Source organism: Bubalus kerabau, chromosome 14, assembly GCF_029407905.1.
Source record: "Bubalus kerabau isolate K-KA32 ecotype Philippines breed swamp buffalo chromosome 14, PCC_UOA_SB_1v2, whole genome shotgun sequence".
Taxonomy (NCBI): domain Eukaryota; kingdom Metazoa; phylum Chordata; class Mammalia; order Artiodactyla; family Bovidae; genus Bubalus; species Bubalus kerabau.
The window spans coordinates 48,267,367-48,287,593 of NC_073637.1; the positions used below are offsets into that span (position 1 = coordinate 48,267,367).

Sequence of the window (20,227 nt, forward strand, 5' to 3'; positions counted from 1 at the left end):
GGCTTGGCCTCGGGGCTGTGTTGTTTCTGCTTCCTGACCCCTAGCTGTGGCGTTAGTACACTGACCTAATTGTATCTCGTTTCTCTAGGGAATTTTGAGAAGTTTCAGTAGTAATAATAATAAGCACCCATCACTTAGCAGATATTGACTGTTCACTAAACACCATGCAAAGAACTTTTTCTGTGAACCAATTTCCGCATTACATCAACCCAGTGAGGTGGGAATCATGATCACCATTTTAAAGGTGAGGATGTTGAGGTTTGGAGAAACTCACATGTTCAATATCCTGTAGTTGCTAGGAGGTGAGCCTGGGATATCAACCAGATCTGCCTGATTCAGTAACTCATGCTCTTCAATCACTGGACTCTGATGTGGCCCTGCTCATGCTGGACTCTGAAGCTGTTGCACTAAGGAAGGAAATAGCTCTCAGGATGGCTAAACCATTCAATAGTAATGTTGTTCACTAGTTGCAAATCCACACGTGGTCATTTCTGGGATGCACATGTTCCCTGAGTAGTCCTCGTGTGCATGCATGCGTGCTCAGTCATGTCCTACTCTTTGCAATTCCATGACTGTACCCTGCCAGGCCCCTCTGTCCATGGAATTCTCCAGGCAAGAATACTGGAGTGGGTTGCTATGCCCTCCTCCAGGGGATCTTCCCAACCCAGGGATCGAACCCACATCTCCTGCATTGGCAGGCAAATTCTTTACTGCACCACCTGTGAAGCCCGAGTAGTCCTTAGAGTCAAGAAAGAAATAGGCACAATTCCCACTCATTTGCAGCCCCAACTACAGGATTAGGTCTCCAGTAAAATTAGATATTGAATTAAGCCCTAAAAAAGAGAAAAACCTCTCCTTCTGCAACATCAGTTTCTTCTTCATTATTTCACAACCATTTATTAAGCATGTTCTGTGTATGTGGCACAACACTTTGCATTAGGAAGACACGCAATAAGTTGTGGTAGCACCCTCAAAAATTTAGGAGGCGAGATGGATGCATTAAACTTATGTTATTCTTAATAATTCTTTTTCAAGGTCACACATTTTCCAGAGCTGATATTAGCAAAAGTCTGAGTGATACTATGTAATGTCAGATTCCTAGAAATCTGTTATTCCAGCTACATTTGTGTACTTGCATGCATGCTAAGTCGCTTCAGTTGTGTCCAACTTTTTGAAACCTCATGGACTGTAGCCCACCAGGCTCCTCCATCCATGGGATTCTCCAGGCAAGAATACTGGAGTGGTTTGCCATTTCCTCCTGTACATTCCAGCTATACAGTTCCTTTAAGGGTTGGCTTGGATGAAAGATTTTTATTTGCATCAGTTTCTAACCCCCTTTAATAATGCTAGAATGTTGTCTCTTAATCGAATTATAAATATTTCTTTTCTTAGTAGTATTAGTGAATGAAAATAACTGTGGATGCTTTAGTTAGCCAAGGCTTATGGATCAAAGTTGCACCCTTGCAAACTGAATTTTTTTGTTCTTTTGTAAAACATCGTGACAACAATAAATCAAAGTCCTAAAGCCTTCACTTTTCCCTACATTTCTTTTCTATACATATGTGTAAGTTTTTTTTAACTTTTTATTTTGAAGTAGAGTTGATTATGTGATATTTTCAGGTGTACAGCAAAGTGATTCGGTTATACATATACTTGTATCTGTTGTGTTGTTTGGTTTTATTCAAATTCTTTTCCCATGTAGGTTGTTACATGAGCAGAGTTAACACGGAGCAGAGTTCCCTGTGCTCTACAGTAGGTCCTTGTTGGTTATCCACTTTAAATATAGCCGTGTGGACATAAGTTTTGTATTGTGGCATATCGTAACTGCTCACCATGTTGCTACATCATCATCATCATTATTACTTTAATGGCCATGTAATCATTCATCTTATTAATGTACTATAATTTACTTAACCTAAATTTTTAACAATAGGAAATTGGTTGTTTTCTACATTTTCCACTATTATAAATAACCTCTGGGTTGCACGTTTGTGCATATAACTTCTTTCATTTTCCTTAGGATGCACTCCTAGCATGGGAACAGAGTCAATGAATGTGAATTCTTAATATTTTTTAAATAAATTGACACTATTTTTCTAGCTTACAATGCCACCACAATATATTAATATTCTACTTTCATTACAGTCTTATCAGTAGTGTATATTATTTTATATTTAATACACTTAAATAGTACCTTACTTTTGTCTCAAAAATCATAGGTTTTAATGAAACACTTATAAATTGTGTATTCTCTCATGTTTTGAAAAGCCTGTTTTAAAGCCTAGGAATTTTTTTTTTTTAATAGTAAGAACTTTTAATTCTCTCCATTGCCCAATAGTTTGGGGTATTAAATAAAGCTAATACCAATATATTTTTCTGAGCAAAATATTCAATTGGCTCTTTTATTAACTAATTAGTGAAGACCTGTGTATATTGTATAGGATCTATAGGGAGTGCTGAGATAAAAGGCAATTAGAAAATGAAGTTTGAAAAATTAGACGAATATATCTGTACCAGCATTGCCAAGGTCAAGAGCACGTTTGCCATTCAAGTAGTTCAATCTGCTCAGGTTTTAATGACTTTCTCTACCTAATCGCTAACCTACTCAGCCAGTCTGCCTTTTCAACTAACAAAGGCAGGACCTCCACCCATACTGCTTCCAATATTTCCTTCTGGGTTTTATCCTGGGAAAGCTTCTTAATGCAGAATGAAGTGCCCCCCGCTATTGACTATACACACCACCCCCCCTGAAATGCTTCCACACCATTCCCAATCTGATCTTCCAGAACAAGTAAATGCATGAAACCCCACAGTGTACAGCATGGGTTCCCAAACCACAGCCCTGTCATAGGGCCGAATGCCAGTTCCAAGGATCTGGTTTTCCCCTTCCTTGCATTCAAGCTTGCACATTGCTGAGAGAGATATCTTCCGTGCTCTGGGAAAAAAAAAGGAAGGACGTTCCAAGAATACAACCCATCACTGTGATTTGCCTTGGAGTTGAATCACCGTTACCTCCACTAGAGCTTTCTCTTTGACCTAAGGATGTTGAGGTTTGTTTGAATATGACTGTTGCTACATACCAGAATATGAGAATATAAAGAAATTTATCATGTTTTCTTCTTTTTCCTCTTGCAGCCTCAGCCGAGGGTTCTCCATAAATGCAGTTAGCCTTCCAAGCTGCTGTCCTGCCAATCAATACGAACATGGCCTGTTCCTCAGAGAAAGACTAACTCATGGCACTGCCAGAAGATATCCTTGGAGCATTGACAGATTAACCAGATTAACTGAAAAACCACCCATTCAGTCAAGATTATGGGCTGTGGAAAATCTTAGTTTGCTCTGGATTTTTAAATGAGGTGCATAATATACAGTGCCAACTTGTTCCAAGTGGTCATTGGCAGACCATTAGCTGGAAAATTGCTTCCAGTTTTCATCACTGTGCATAACTGAGGCTCTCTTTGGGGAGCTGTCTGTGCCCTTCACTACAGGTCCTGTTTTAGCATGACAACTACTGGATTATTTTATTATGTGTGCAGATGGCATGATGTGTTAGAAAAAAAAAAAATTACAGCAGTCCTGCAATCTCAGTGGAAGTGTTCACAATATTATGCCCTGGTAGGAATATAAACATGTCTCGATTGTGTTAGTTATGGTGTCTAAAGGTAGTCTGTCCAACTCTTCAGCACTTTACATGATAACCCTACACAGAAATGCATTAGCACGTTCAGTACATGTGAGAAGACAAGTCTTTTGTGCTTTCTTATAAATTTTGTCCTATTTTGGCTCAGACTGTCCAAAACAAGACTCCACTCCCAGCATATACCCCATAGTTTGGGACAGATTGGTAAATATGGCCACAATACTGTTAGACTTAATCCCTTGACACTTTACTGGATTTCTTACAGCACCAAAGGGAGATAAAGGTGGGCCTGGGGAATGGTGGTCGTTTCCTCTTGTTTCCTCTTCTTGGGCACAACTTACCACAAGCACATCCACACACTCAAACACAGGAGGCTTCTTTCTAATTGGCCAGTGTACATAGTCTCTGTTTCTATAGAAGAGTTCTTTCACCAAAAATGGGGGGAATGGCCATATTTTCATCTTAGACTATGGTGCATTGATAGTAAGGACAGCAGAATAAAGGGATGTGACTTTAACATTTTGGAAAACTCTTTAGGTCAAGTGTTGATCTCAGTTCTCTGAAGAGGAAAAAAATAGTGTGACCCCCTGCATGTCTAGAGAAGCAAGAGTTTCCAGCCGCACACTAGGTTTCTTCTTCAGAAGAGAACCGACTAGTCCTTTTTAATCCTCTCTGGAATTATACCCGTAACAAATATGTTTTACTATGTTTTACAACAAAGCACAGTCCTGGGGTGCCAGTCAGCCCAGTTATTGCTTGTCTTTAGGAGTTAGAGGAATGTTCATGTTGACTGACCCTATATCATGCTTTAGGCATTTTTTCCCCCTGAAAATGTAAAGTTGACTGAATCAGAAACTCAGCCAAGTATGTTCTGTGTGCCCGTAATCCCAGTCTGTGGATCGCAGGGATAGGAGACTTTTCTTTAAATACATGTAACAACCTGGGACCCAGCCAGCACAAGCAAGCTTGGCATTTCAGAGGGTCACCAGACACACACTCATTGTCTGTTCTCCCCACATCTTTCCACCCCTGGGGGTATCAGGAAATGCACAGCCCATTAGAAAACATCCCTGCCTGTGATTTGGAAGCTTGACAGGGAAGGAGGGAGATCCAAAGGTGATCCGGGTGAGTCACCAGGCCAGATGACTCACCGCGAGTCTGCAGGCTGTGGTGCCAGAGAAGGGGGCTTCCAAGCGGGAACTCACAGGAGCTTCAGTCACCACCGAGATCTGGCCCTTTGATGGGTCAACATCAGGACCAACACTGTAATTCTTTACAGATCCAAAATTAAGAGGCCAAAGCCTACCTGCCAATGCCCCTGGACACCTCAGTCTCCACCACCCAACTCCTGAGGTTCAATTCCAACAGCAGAGTTCACTCCAGTCTTTTGTTTCTTCCTTTCTTTAGAAATCAAGTGTTTATTGAGCATCTACTATGCGCCAAGCATTGAGCTGGGGCACTATGGTTTACAAGGTAGACTCTCCCCGCCCTTATATCTCCTCCTCCCAAACACTATCCCAACCCCACCTTTTCCACAGTGAAAACTGAATTCAGACAGCATTCACCCCTCCGGAGTAATGTGGAGGAGACGGTCGCGCACAGCTCCCGTGACTGAGGAAGCAGGCAGCAGAGGGGGAGGTAATGGACAGCATCAGGCCATGTATTCGCACCCGTTATGTACAGCCAACCCTTCCGGCACCCAGATTTAGCTGATGAGAGCTTCCCAAAGCAAGTTTCAGTTGCTTCTCTTGATATCCACCCTGGTCACCTATATTCCCATCCCTTATACAGAAACAGCCATTCGTCATTTTGCTGGCATCTCTGAAAGCCCAGTTCTATAACTAGTCCTGGAGACACAGAATTGGGCCTGAGGAACTCGACAGAACTCCTGCCAGGTGCTGAGATACTGTAGCTGGAAATGCACTGGTTTAGCCGGGAACGTTAATGATTGTTAACACCCTTGGAAAACCGAACATGTTTATGGTGCAGATAGATATTCATTAAATGATGGTGATTCATCCTTACTTTGGCTTTTGCAAAATATGTTATGAACAAGTAAATAAGTAGAGTTGTCTAGGCCTTTTCTTTTTAGTCAAAGTGTACTGGACAGTTATTTAAAGATAGTGGGTGAAGGTGGAAATAAGAGAGCAAAGATGGAGACAATGAAAGAGCCCCATTGAAGATGGCTTCTCTAAAAATGCCTTAATTCCTGGCACGTACCACATATTTGCATATGAACTACTACTGTTTTCCAAACTGTCAGCCTCTGTTTGAAATCATTTGAGGGCATGGTTTTGGAAATGTGGTGGCTTAAAACCAGAACAGTCATGACCTAAACCAGCAAAACTGGAGAAACGATTTCCTTCTCAGCCTTGGGATTCTTTGTTCTGTGCTGACCCACAGTTACCCATGGCTACTTCCTGCTGTGTTGTACCTTCTTCCCAAGATGTGTGTAGGACATTTTACCTCCTAGAGATGGCTCTGTTGAGTTTTGTTTAGGAGGAGGCAGGAAATGGGGAGGGAGAATATAAAGGCTTTGATGTCTCAGGGCTGTAAACTGTTGATGCATTAACTTTTCCTCTTACTTGAACTTGTGCTGCACCTTTTATTAAAAGTCTGGCCCCTACACTCACACAGGAAAGGCACTCCTGGGAATGAACAGAAACGAATACTTATCAGACTCTCTGGGGTGCCAAGGCGGATAAGCTCAGTTCGGGCTCCAGAACGGAATTTAAATATGCGGAGCATCGGTGGTTCTGCTAGGGTGAAAAACACATCACCCGAGTCCTTTAAGATGCACCTGGGGGACAGAGACACTATCAGCTTTCTTGTGGGTAATGGCACGTCTTGGATTCCCTGCTTAGGCTCTGTGAGGTGTGTAACTGCGCCATCCACTTCTACCTCCAGATTACGGGAAATAACCCAGGTTCCCTCCAGAGTCCCTTCTCAGTTGCCCAGACAGAGGCGAATAGTCCTTCGTTCTGGGGGAATTAAGCCTCTTTTTTAACCTTCAAAAGGAAAGGAATATCAACCTTACGTGAGACTATAAACAAAAGGTTGAAGCCTCTAATAGATGCACTCCCTGGTTTCTTACAAATGCTTTCTTTGTCTGCAAATGTCACATGATTGTTTTGGGATAGGAACAATACAAGTCTAATGGAAGAAAAGTTTTCAAGACCCCCTTAGTACTTTTGTTTTACCAAAACCTCCTCTTCCAGTACATTAGCAGCTTCATTCTTTGTGATGCTTTCCTCTGCATTCTTTAGAGTAATTTTGTTACTTGACAACTAGACTTAAAGCTGCCTGTCGTCTCTTTTTAAAAACTTAATCTTTAAAAAGACATCAATTCTTCTATGCCTTAAAGGCTGTTTTTATTCACCTCTCCCACACCCCCTCCACCTCACTTTCTTGCTTTTGTGTGTGTGTGTGTGTGTGTGTGTGTGTTTCTTTTTAATCTCTTTCTTCTTTTCACATGGTTCCTTGGGTAGATTTCAAGTATTCTATAAAGAACTCAAACAGAGAAACATAGTTGTCACCTTTTTTCCCCAGGACTAACTAAGAATTCCTTCTTAAGTTTGATCTTGGTGAAAGCTAGTTGCCCAAACACTGGGACAAGAATTCTGATCTGGGGGCGGGGTGGGGGGTTGGTGGTGGTGATGGCAGGTCAGTGCCGATAATCAAAACAAGGGCCGTATGATCACAAGAGAGGACAGCCCAGGAGATGCACCTGCTCAGGACACGGCCGGGGACTCAGTTTCAAAGACAAGCAGGTCCTTCTCCTTAGTCTCCTGAGATGTGAATCTCATCCTGTAGCCAGAGAACTCGCTTATGAGTTCTGTTTATCAATGTGAAATATTCGTGGCTCTGAGACACAGCTTCAAGGTCAAAGAGAACTGTGCTTGCATTGTTTTGCTCTGCTGACTTACTCCAGGAAGGAGATGGGGAGCCTTCTTTTGAAGGTGAACCACCTGTGGGAAGCTTAAGGAAAAATTAGCCAAGGAGGTTACACCAGCCCTTAATAAAAAGCACAAAACAGAGTCTTCCCTGGAGATCTCATTTGGGAAGATGGCTAGGAGCATGGTACCCTGGTTTCTTCTGGCCATTATCTTGGCTCTGCAGGGAAAATTCTGGGCAAGTGCAGCAAGCACTAAGATCTGACCTTTTCAGGGTGAAATTTGCCTGTGACAGATAGAAATGCCGCTGAGTAGGGACTGGTTTTAGACATCCTGCTCAACTGGAGAATTCCATGGACAGAGAAGCCTGGCAGGCTACCATCCATGGGGTCGCAAAGAGTTGGAAACGACTGAATGACTAACCCTGACTGACTCAGCAGCACAGACTGAGAAATTACCAACACAGAACGGCAAAAAAGGGGTATAGAAGGCACTGTAAATCTGGAGTTTCCATTGCCACATATACGGCTATTTTAAAACCTTGCAGAGCCCCAAGCATCCTTACTTCAGAGGCTCCTTTCCGCAATTATATCAAGCACTAGAAGGCACCAACAGCTTAGGCCTCATAAAATTTCAAAGTAACCATATGACTTGCATTGAATTGCAGGTGACTGGCTTACATTATAGATATTTAAACATTACTTCTGATTATACAATATCTTTTTCAGCTGTGGGAGCCAGTGGCGTGGGGTTTCATTGTTTCTTTCATTGTTGTTGTTTTGCAAACCTCCAACATTTATGGAAGCCTTAGAAAGGCTCTTAAAGCCAGGCCTTTTTGCCTAAAGGACAGTGATTGAAACAGCCATTTGATGTAAACAAGGAGACTGTTAAATTAAGCCAAAGTTGGAGATACTACCACCTAAAATCTTTAAGGCTGGTTGCCTTCTGCATTGTTTATAGCCTTTTAAATTTCAGCCATTTGGATCAAAGGAAATAAATAGGGTGCTTTCACGTGGCCTTGGCACGGTAGCACACACAACTACTCCAGGTGGAATTCTAGGCTGGGTTGATGTGCCAAAGCACACAGATCTGTCTTATGTGGTTGTATTTAATCACCACCACCCACCCCTCAATTTCTATGAAAATATATTCAAATGCTTTACTCACAAGAAAATTCTAAAATGAGACTCATTATTTAGATCATTGCTTCTCTCATAGGAAGGGATATTGATTTTGTGACATAACCTTGAAGAAAATCACCTGCCATTAAATACCTTGATGGTCGCTTCTGTTCCAATCCACAAGCATACCCTGGTCTTCTCCCATCTCCTCAGAGGGCTGCCCAGCCTCGCTCTTAAGTAGCACATGTGTTATAAAGACCCCTTCTAAAGCTCTGAATAGACTCTCTGTTCAAGCATAATTCCAAAAATGCAATTTGAATTTTGGGTACCACCTTGGTCCTTGATATGACTCCCTAAATCAATTCTAATTCTTTATATCTATTTTCAGTGTTTTTTTAAGCCACAATCAACTGCATTTATATGTTTGCATTGGTCACTTCCCACCCACTCTGTCGCAGCTTTTGAGCAAGCCTAGACGATAAAGAATCTGCCTGCAGTGCAAGAGACCAGGGTTTGATCCCTGGGTCAGAACGATCCCCTGGAGAAGGGAATGGCAACCCACTTCAGTATTCTTGCCTGGAGAACCCCATGGACAGAGGAACCTGGTGGGCTACAGTCCATGGGGTCGCAAAGAGTCGGAAACAACTGAGCAACTAACACCTAACTTTTACACCAATTCCCATTTAAGACATTTGAGAAAAGACCAGAAATATTTCCCTGTGTACCAGCTGCAGAAGCTTTGAAGCCCATAACCAGGTTCTTTTTCACATCAAAAGGCTCCTGTTTATAGGTGGAAACCTTAAAGAGAAATGGGGGCATGCAAGGGGGTAGGATTCACATTTGAACACTGGAAGCTTTGTCTTTTTCATCATAATCTCACTCTCCCATCGCATCACCCTTCTCTTTCTAAAAGCAGTAGCCTCTTTGCTGAGTGAGTGTTGACCTCCCACTTGGGGTAGTCGGGGTTCCACTTGCTTAAATTCACTCAAGGAGAATTAGAAGGCTCTCAGGGGCTCTGAGTGATTCCAACACCCCTACTTTTCCTTTCCCAGTCGAAAAACGCTATCCTTATGCGGCCATGTTTGACAAGACCATGATTTAACAAGTGGAAGTTCCTATTTCAGAGAGCTGAATAAAGCCAGCTTCTTGACCCTGCCCTGTCTCAGTCGTGATTGGCCCAGAAGCAACTCATCTGCTGAAAAGCCAAGGCAGCACAAATGTTTTGAAACAAATTCCACTAAAACTCTTGTGTCACTCTATCACACCTGCTGTAGTTCCAGTTAATCCAACTATTTAATATTGTTAGGTACCAAATTAAACAGCTGTACACAAAATTTTAGAAAAAATCAATATTGTAATACAATTATACATTAGCCATCAAAAGTACCCGAGAAAAGAAAATATTGAACTGTTGTTTCTGTACTTGAATTATTCTTAGGATTCTGTGGAGAGTGGCACTGCTCTGATAAAGGGGAAACTGTTTCGAATTCAAGAATACTTGCATTCAAGAGAAATTGCGCGTCTCTCTGGGCCTTTGCTCATCTGTCTGGGATGTTACCTGTTCTGCCTTAGCAGACAGGGTTGTTTGGAGGCCAAATTGAGCCAAGGGGAGAAGCTGTTCTGTATCACCAATGTCTATGTATTCATCATGGTGAGCAGGGCTATGGGCTTTCATCAGTGAGTTCCTTTCCCTTGTATTATGCCTTTCCCTCATAGCTGTTTTTACTGAGTCCATTCTGGGATGCTAAAAAGTAAAACGGTAAGAAAGCACCAATCAATATTTTGGGGAAGCTACCAAATTATTTGAAGGGATGCTACTTAGGAAGAAACTTCCGTAGATGTTTTGGTACAACTTATAAAAAAGGTAAAGGTAACTCAAGCATTTTGTATGCACACACAATACATGGGGGCTGGTCTGCAGAACCTATGGCTAGGATGAACATTTATCTCCCCCTCCCAAAGGTTTAGAGCGCTGTGACCGAGCTGAGGGAGAGAGTTCCGGCTGGGCTGAGCGCAGGTGAAGATTGCCAATCCTCAGGTTAAAGAAAGCCAATGAAGTTGATGAATTGCGGGTCACAGGAAACAGCCACATCGAACTTCCTAGATGAGCTGGTGTCTTTGTGCTAGGAAAGGAAGAGGAAGAAAAATCACACCATGTGAACTGAATATAAAATGAGTGCTTTCAGTTGCATAAGAGTGGGAAAAATTCTGACCAAAAAAAAAAGTTCACTATTTTATAAACACTAACAAACATGGCTATAAAAGCACATTTCATAACACAAAAGCCTACGCAGATGGGAGACATTTTTATAGCTTCCTTAAGTGAGTAGTTAAACCAGCAGTCTGAAATCTCTTAGTCCCCTAAGAGTGGTTAATTAAATATTTTCCTTATTCATTGCCCACAAATGTGGGTTGTTTTTTTTTCTCTATGCACCCTAGAAAAATTCCCAAGACTAGACTTAAGGAGGACACAAGCTGGTTATGTAGTAAAATAAGAGTGCCTTTTCTGTTGGATGTTCATTTTAGTTCCCTGAGTTCCCAGGGCATACAATGTTTAGAAACTTCTTTCTCTAAACATAAGAATTATTGCACACCACGATTTTGAACTACCGATTTCCATATCTTAAGCAGCTATCAACTTGCCAATTCCCTTTGGGTCTTCTTTACATTTTTCTTATAATGTTTCCTTGTGTTCTGGATTGTCCTCAGAAAGAGTTTCAGGGGTGGGGGGGGGGGGCATGATTCTTTTTAAATTGATAGAAATGAAACTACAGATTTTTGCCCCCTTGTATCTGTGAGCATGATCTCTATCAGGCTTAAAAATCTGCTTTATCATTTTTGTATATTTGACTATTTTGTATTCAGCATTACTTGATTCCTTATGTGCATGGCAATGTATTAAAATGTGGGATTTCTATTACTGTGTAAAAGTGTTTTGATTCTGATTTTCAACCTATATCCTTGGGAAAAAAAATTACATTAAACTTTTCATTTCTATTTTCTTCAGCTCATCAGCTTTGCAGAAGAAAAAAAGAAAGTTAACAGCATTTCACTTTCCCTGTGTTAGCTAATGATGCGATTCATGGTGGAAAATTGTCCTCAATTATGCTGTGTTTCCTGGAGAAATGATATATGTGGAATGAATTGGTGGCCTCCCTCCAGCTCCCAGCACACAGAATTCCCCCAGCACCAAATCCCACCAGCATGATGGCTATTACCATTGAACACTTTCATGTGGAGCACAGCTGGGTAAAAGACACAGTTCTGTTCCTCCGCAGATACGCTAACACCCTGGAACGAGATGGCATGACAGATCCTGGCCTGCCAATTGACTTTCACCCCAGAGAGTCTTAAGTGCTTATCATTGCATGATTGATGGCATCCCCCAGCACTTCTCTCTCCATCTCTCTCAGGTGATGACCAGGTGCCAACTATCTGTATTTTATCAATTGAGATGCCTTCAAGTAACACCTGCCTAAGAGATTGGAATATGAGGGCCGTTCTCTAGTTCAGCAAACATCTAGATATACTCCATTCTCAACCACGTATTTAAAAGACACCAACTTTATTTTTTCCTCAAAAAAATCCACTGAGTAATACAATGCACCAAATATAACAATAGACCATTTTATCTGCTCCAAACTCCCATTTTCACCCTTCCCTTTCTCAAGGAAACATTGTAATGAGTACTTACAGCCACTATGACTTTGCTGAATATGATAAATTGCCTCAATTGATATTAGACACTTCCTTCCCCAAAAGGAAAAAGGAAGTGTAAATCACATGAAAAAGAAAGGAAACACTCATTGCCTTTTTTATTATTATTACATGTTTACAAAGAATCTAGTGTTCTGGGGGATTTGAGGGTTTTTGTTTTCCCCAGAAAAGGTTTCCAAAAACAAAACGTGTGAGAACCTTTTACTTTAGTTTACTGACCATATATAAAACTTCTAAAGCTGTCTACACACCCTATAACTCTAAAGGCACAATTTTCTCCCACTTTCTATTCACACAAGTTAAGAACATGGAAAATGGGGCATGTGTTTTTGTCAGTGAACTTCTTCAGAAGATGTAAAACTAGACCCCTACAACGTGCCCCCCACTTTGTCCTGACTTTTCTTGGATCATTTTTGGCTATTTTTTCCTTTCCTTTTTTTTTTTTTTTTTTTTTTTTGGTCCATTCCTCATAATTTCCTTCCTTTTCCTCTGTCAGTTCTATGACTTTAACTTATTGCTCCCTTTCTGTGTGCTTCTCTTGATGCCTTTCTCTGCCTTACCTTCCAACACCTCTATCTTATCTCCTTCTCTCTCCCTTTCTCCGTCTCAATCTCTAACCTATTTTACCTTTCTCCTTTCTTTTCCCTCTCTGTGGGGTAGGACACTCATCTTATTTGTATTTGTATCTCCATCTCTTGGTATATAATAGTTGCTCAACAATGTTAGGCCAACTGAATTAAACTTGGTTCCTAATTCTTCCCACCTTATTTCCTTCCTTTCTGCGGAGCCTACCAACTGCCACGAGCTCTTCATTAAGCAAATAAACTCATGGTAATAAAGATGAAAGCCAGATGTGTTTTCAGACGTGGGTGTTTTCAGAGGTGGGTGAATGGTAGCAGGTTACCTAGGTAGCTTTATGTAACCCAAGCCAGAATTATGCACATTTCCCTAAGTACCACTTTGCCAGTACAAAGAAAGCTTTCCTGCCATCTCTGCATTTCAGAAACTCATGCTTGCCTGGGTAAATGTGGTGCCCATATTTGAACCAAGGGTAGACACTATCATACAGAGTGAAGTAAGTGAGAAAGAGAAAAACAAATGTTGTATATTAACACATATATGTAGAATCTAGGGCTTCCTGGTGGCTCAGATGGTAAAGAATCCACCTGCAATGCAGGAGGCTCGGGTTCAATCCTGGTGTTAGGAATATCCCCTGGAGAAGGGACTGGCTACCCACTCCAGTATTCTTGCCTGGAAAATCCCATGTACAGAGGAGCCTGGCAGGCTGCAGTCTACGGGGTCACAAAGAGTTGGACATGACTGAGCAACTAACACATACTTAAGGGGAATCTGAAAAAAACTGGTATAGATGATTTTATTTACCAAGCAAAAATAGAGACATAGCAACTGTGAAATAAAACTGTAATAGACATAGAGAACAAACATATGGATACCAAGGGAGAAGTGGGGTGGGATGAATTGGGAGATTAGGATTGACATATATATACTACTGATACTAAGTATAAAGTAGATAACTAATGAGAACCTACTGCATAGCACATGGAACTCTACTCAGTGCTCTGTGGTGACCTGAATGAGAAGGAAATCCAAAAAAGAGGGGATGTAATACATAAAGCTGATTCACTTTGCTGTACAGCAGAAACTAACACAACAGTGTAAAGAAACTATACTCTAATTAAAAGGATAGTTATGTCATGAGAAGTTCACCATCAGAATTATGTGTTATATGACCCAGCAATCCCACTCCTAGGCATATACCCTGAGGAAACAAAAATTGAAAGAGACACATGTATCCCATTGTTCATTGCAGCACTATTTACAATGGCTAGAACATAGAAGCAACCTAGACATCCATCGACAGATGAATAGATAAAGAAGTTGTGGTATAGATTCACAGTGGAATATTACTCAGCCATGAAAAGGAACACATTTCGGTCTGCTCTAATGAGGTGGATGAACCTAGAACCTATTAAACAGAGTGAAGTGAGTCAGAAAGAGGAAGATAAATACCGTATTATAACACAAATATACAGAAGCTAGAAAAATGGTACTGAAGAATTTATTTACAGGGCAACAGTGGAGAAACAGACATAGAGAATAGACTTATGGACAGGGGGAGAAGGGAGGAGAGGGTGAGATGTATGGAAAGAGTAACATGGAAACTTAAATTACTATATGTAAAATAGACAGACAATAGGAATTTGCTGTATGGCTCAGGAAACTCAAACAGGGGCTCTGTAATCAACCTAGAGGGGTAAGATGGGGAGGGAAATGGGAGGGAGTTTCAAAAGGGAGGGGATATATGTATACTTATGGTTGATTCATGGTGAGGTCTGACAGAAAACAGCAAAATTTTGTAAAGCAATTATCCATCAATAAAAAATAATTTAAAAAAAAGAATTATGTGTTAACGTAGGATGATTCAGAATCATATAACATCCCTTCAGCTGCTGCTGCTAAGTCGCTTCAGTCATGTCTGACTCTGTGCGACCCCATAGACGGAAGCCCACCAGGCTCCCCCGTCCCTGGGATTCCCCAGGCAAGAACACTGGAGTGGGTTGCCATTTCCTTCTCCAATGCATGAAAGTGAAAAGTGAAAGGAAAGTCGCTCAGTCGTGTCCGACTCTTAGCGACCCCGTGGACTACAGCCTACCAGGCTCCTCCATCCATGGGATTTTCCAGGCAAGAGTAATGGAGTGGGGTGCCATTGCCTTCTCCGAACATCCCTTCAGAGGACCTAGTAAATGTATTCTGCTGTGCTAGGTCTTTTGTTCCAGAGAAAGCAGTCCACAGTTAAGGAGACCTCTGGTGATTATGAGATCATTAGGATTGTTAATACTTTCTCTTTTACAGAAATCTATTTTTTATGGCATATAGATATATGTGCACTGTAAAATAGCTTTCTGTTATCTTTCATGATTTTGTACGTCCATGGATGAAATCAACTAAAATAAGCTTTAAAGTGCCTTTCCAACCACTTTCTTTTGTTTTTGTAAGCAACTGGGGAGATGTAAAGAGAGAGTGGATAACGAGAAGTGTATACAGTTGTTTCACAAGAGATGTCCCCCTTCTCATGAGAAATGGACCACTTAATAGATTCCTATTTTTCTCTCATGTGTTTTTGTTAGTTTTAAACATAATATAATTAGGTCTCCCATTGCCCAATCTCTAGAGGGAAGTTCAGCAGTGGAACAAAACTGTAAACAAACATATTTCCAGATTTTATTTTGCCCTTCATGAAGCTTACAAAGCAGAAAGTGTGAGTCAGAGTGTGGTTATGTGTTATACAGAAAATATCTTAAAAGTCCTTTTCCCATGTATCCCATCCTCCTCTTCCATCCAAAACAGGTGCTTCCCTTCCTTAGACCAGATCTTCCCCCTCTGCCCCTTAACCAAGAACTCTCCAGCCACCAGACTTTTCTGGTTCTCAGTTCAGTCACTCAGTCATGTCCGATTCTTTGCGACCTCATGGACTACTGGAAAAACCATAGCTTTGACTAAATTCATTCAAGCATCAGCTATTTGTCCCCAGAGAGTACTAACGAATGGTGCATGGAAGAAGCACATGGGGAAATGCTGTTTTAAATCCATCATTAGTTTGGTGACAATGTGTTATCTTGACCAGATGACTATAAAGTCCCTCAGGAAATAAGTGATGCAAAAGATGGGCCTGCTAGAAGGTGATAGACATCTAAGGGCCAGAAAATGGGATAAGAACTTGCCTGTTTCTATTAATTAATTGTGAAGCGACAGTTAGAACAACAATACTTTGGCCACCTGATGCGAAGAGCTGACTCATTTGAAAAGACCCTGATGCTGGGAAAGATTGAAGGCAGGAGGAGAAGGGGACGACAGAGGATGAGATGGTTAGATGGCATCACCGATTTGATGGACATGAGTTTGGGTAAACTTCGGGAGTTGGTGATGGACAAGGAAGCCTGGCATGCTGCAGTTCATGGGGTCACAAAGAGTCAGACACAACTGAGCGACTGAACTGAACTAACTGAATTGTGAAGCAACTGCTACATAATCAACCTATGACCTATCACATCCTAGCCCTGCCACTAACATAATGGGAAGGGGGAAAACAGTAATGTGACTCTGGCCAAGTCACGTTTTTATTTATTTGGTTGTGCCAGGTAATAGATGTGGCATATGGGATCTTCCATGTTCATTGTGGCATACAGGATTTTTAGTTTCACCATGTGAGATCTAGTTCCCAGAACAGGAATCAAACCCAGGCCCCCTGCATTGGGAATGTAGAGTCTTAGTCATTGGACCACCAGGGAAGTCCCTGGATTTTAATTTTTTATTTTGAAATATTAGCAGTTTGGAATAGATGGGCTCTAATATGCCTTTGTAGCACAACCTTTTAAGTATGACTATAATTTGTACCACATTATCTCAAAATTTTGCTTTTAAAAGGCAGTGGCACCCCACTCCAGCACTCGTGCCTGGAAAATCCCATAGACGGAGGAGCCTGGTAGGCTGCAGTCCATGGGGTCGCTAGGAGTCGGGCACGACTGAGCAACTTCACTTTCACTTTTCACTCTCATGCATTGGAGAAGGAAATGGCAAGCCACTCCAGTGTTCTTGCCTGGGGAATCCCAGGGACGGGGGAGCCTGGTGGGCTGCCGTCTATGGGGTCGCACAGAGTCGGACATGACTGACGCGACTTAGCAGCAGCAGCAGCAACAAGCATACATCAATATCTAGAAGCTCCACTCCACTGTACCTTGGCTTCCTTCTTAAGACTAAAGAGGACTTTTTATATTACATGGTTTTGTTTCACAAGTGTCATGGGAGATTTTCAAAGGAAACAAGTTGGACCAGAATTTGAGCAATTGCACAAGCACGCAGACTACAGGCAGCCACCTCTCTGACATGAGCAGGTGCTGGGTTTTATTGGTTAAGCCAAAAATCTTTTTCAAAAACTATTCTTGGACACAATGGGAACTAGGGGGTAAAAAGCAGTCTTGCAAAGAATTAGAAAAAAAAAAGTGTATCAAACTTGCCACTTTGGTATGATTCCTTTGATGACACTCTGTTCAAAAATTAAATTAGTGGATTTAGAGAGAGGCTGAATCCCAAACTATATTTTAAAGAAGCATTCATAAAGGTGTACATTAACTTGACTATATTTCTCAAAGTGCATTGGTATATGCATAGTACAGTGATAGAAATGAAGGTGGGAGGGAAGGAGGAAGAAGCTGGAAATGTTTCTAACAAAGACCCAATTCTGCTTCGTCCATCTTGACTTCCTTGCTGATGCTGCACAAGACGGATAAATCCTTTCCCTCTTTTCCCTCAGTATTTTTCTCCATGACATTCCAAAATCATTCCATGGTACATGAAAACAGAATAATCTTTTTAAAAAGACATATTTTATTTCATTTTAGAGAACAAAAATTCTTATCGTGAGAATCGGTCCAGATGAGTATGTGATAATAGTCTCTGAAATACAATTTAATTGACTGACCCTAACAAAAACAATAGCTCCATTACCTGAGTGTTTGCCATGTGTGGAGCATTCTATATGTTATGTCATTGAATCCTCACAATATTGTTAGGTATTATTATTCCCATTTCACAAGTGAAGTAATTAAGAGAATTTAAAGGTTTTAAATTCTTAGGTCAGACTGCGTAACTGACTCAGCTCTTTGTGACCAGGAAACACAAAATCTCAACCATTAGAATATACATACATTAATAGAGCATGTACCATACACATTAATTGAGTACTAAATGACTAATCCCTCACATCAATTGTCCTTGACATCTTCAAAGTCACAAGTTCTTTTGAAACTCTTCTGAAAGCCATGGATGCTCTTGTCCAAAAGTGTACCCAACATACAAATCTTTACATACATTTTCAAGAGGTTCAAGGGCCTTCTGAACCTCATCCCATTTTAAGAATGCTCCCTTTAAGTAACAAAACAGAATTTACTTGGTGAAGTTGAGATGATAGCAGAAGAAATGGAGCCAGCAATGTTTTGGCCTTTAGTAAACAGCAAACATCTTCTCACAGGAAGGAGGGAGACAGTCATAATTCATTCCACAAGTAGTTACTGAGTGCTTCCCATGGGAAATGCCATGGTAGACCCTGGGAATACACCAGGAAATTCTGCAGACAAGGTCCAGTCCTCATGGAGACTGTTGTTTGGGAGGGGAGACAAGGAGATAAACAGGCATCAAATTTGCAATCCTTATTCTTCACTTTTTGAGCCTCTCACTGTTTATAAGGGTCCCCAAAAGACCAGATAATTTAGTTTTGGGTCTCTGTCGTAAAGATATATGTGACTCTCGCATGGTTTCTGTCCCAGTGTGTGAAGCTGAAAATATAATGAGCACTGAGGTTAAAAATATTTTTCTTTATTGCCTTTGGTAAACCGAGGAAGGAAGTGGACCCACTCTTTCCAATGCTGATGCCAACATCTGTCCTCTGAAATCACTATTAATGTATTCTCTTCAAATTAGGACTTTTGATTTTCTGGAGATAACAAGAATATTAGCTATGCTTTTTTTGTGTTGTTTCTCTTAAAATTTTAAACACGTTCTTTTTGTTCAATGTATTGTTCACTTCAACTGAGGTTGGGGGTGAGATGTCTGTTTGTAGGAAACCAAGAACATATTCTGTGTCCTCAGATGGAATTATTTCAAGCTTGTCAAGTCTTTTTTTTTTTTTTTAGGTTTATATGAATGCTTTTATTTATTCATAATCCATTTATATCCACAAAGTAGTTGAGCCAGTTCACAAGAAAATATACCATAAAATAGAAAGTTATAAATAAATAAAATCAGAACCAGAGAAATTGCACAGAAACTAGAAGATGAAGACAAGGATGTAGGCTGAAGCCCATCCATGTTGGCCGTCATTATGAAAGAGGAGCCATAAATTTCATGTCAACATCAGAGGCAAGCATAGTAAGCTGATATAAGATTTACAACATCCCTAAAACTAAACATGATGTCTAGTGGAGAAGAACACAAACATCACGTGAATTTTTAACATAAAACAGAAATAGTGCTCATACTGCTTAGGGTTATGCCTCCAACCCCTGGGAGTATGAGTTCAGTCTTCTCTGATGATAAGACTGAAAAAACTGGAGAAGGAACACCTTGGGGGAAGTCAAGTTTTCCTTCCCACATGAGTCTGAGAAAAATTTCTTAATGCATATTTCTAGATAGGACCCTGAGTGAAGCTATAGACAATGTCCCTATAGCTCATCCCGGTGGCTCAGATGGTAAAGAATCTGCCTGCAATGCAGGAGATCTGGGTTGGATCTCTGGGTCAGGAAGATCCCCTGGAGGAGAACATGGCAACACACTCCAGGATTCTTGTCTGGAGAATTCCATGGATGGAGGAGCCTGGCAGGCTATAGTCTGTGGGGTTGCACAGAATCAGACACAACTGAGCAGCTAACACTATCAGTTCAGTCGCTCAGTCATGTCCAACTCTTTGCGACCCCATGAATTGCAGCACGCCAGGCCTCCCTGTCCATCACCAACTCCCGGAGTTCACTGAGACGCACGTCCATCGAGTCAGTGATGCCATCCAGCCATCTCACCCTCTGTCGTCCCCTTCTCCTCCTGCCCCCAATCCCTCCCAGCATCAGAGTCTTTTTCAATGAGTCAACTCTTCGCATGAGGTGGCCAAAGTACTGGAGTTTCAGCTTTAGCATCATTCCTTCCAAAGAAATCCCAGGGCTGATCACCTTCAGAATGGACTGGTTGGATCTCCCTGCAGTCCAAGGGACTCTCAAGAGTCTTCTCCAACACCACAGCTCAAAAGCATCAATTCTTCAGCGCTCAGCCTTCTTCACAGTCCAACTCTC

The 20,227-nt window shown here is 41.3% G+C and overlaps 1 protein-coding gene and 1 long non-coding RNA gene across 8 annotated transcripts in view; one reads left to right on the plus strand and one right to left on the minus strand.

Annotated features, from left to right (window-relative positions):
* Positions 1–20,227, plus strand: part of SAMD12 (sterile alpha motif domain containing 12) — a 527,847-nt gene that overhangs the window by 449,140 nt on the left and 58,480 nt on the right. For 4 of the 7 annotated variants that reach the window (XR_008702261.1, XM_055546360.1, XM_055546354.1 and 1 more), the window contains one exon: positions 3,136–3,644. The exons of 1 other annotated variant lie outside the window; for it this stretch is intronic. Coding sequence is in view for 3 of the 6 variants with exons in the window: in XM_055546354.1 (XP_055402329.1) it covers positions 3,136–3,158 (23 nt within the window). In the remaining 3 variants the exon portion in view is untranslated. Of the gene's footprint in view, positions 1–1,702; positions 1,753–3,135; positions 3,645–20,227 lie in introns of those variants that run through there. 2 more of the 7 variants (XR_008702260.1, XM_055546356.1) reach the window with 1 other exon arrangement.
* On the minus strand, positions 10,702–13,408 carry LOC129626858 (uncharacterized). The gene is made up of 2 exons (XR_008702262.1): positions 11,873–13,408; positions 10,702–10,777 (listed from the first exon to the last, which is right to left on the minus strand). It is a non-coding gene; the product is annotated as an uncharacterized LOC129626858 (long non-coding RNA).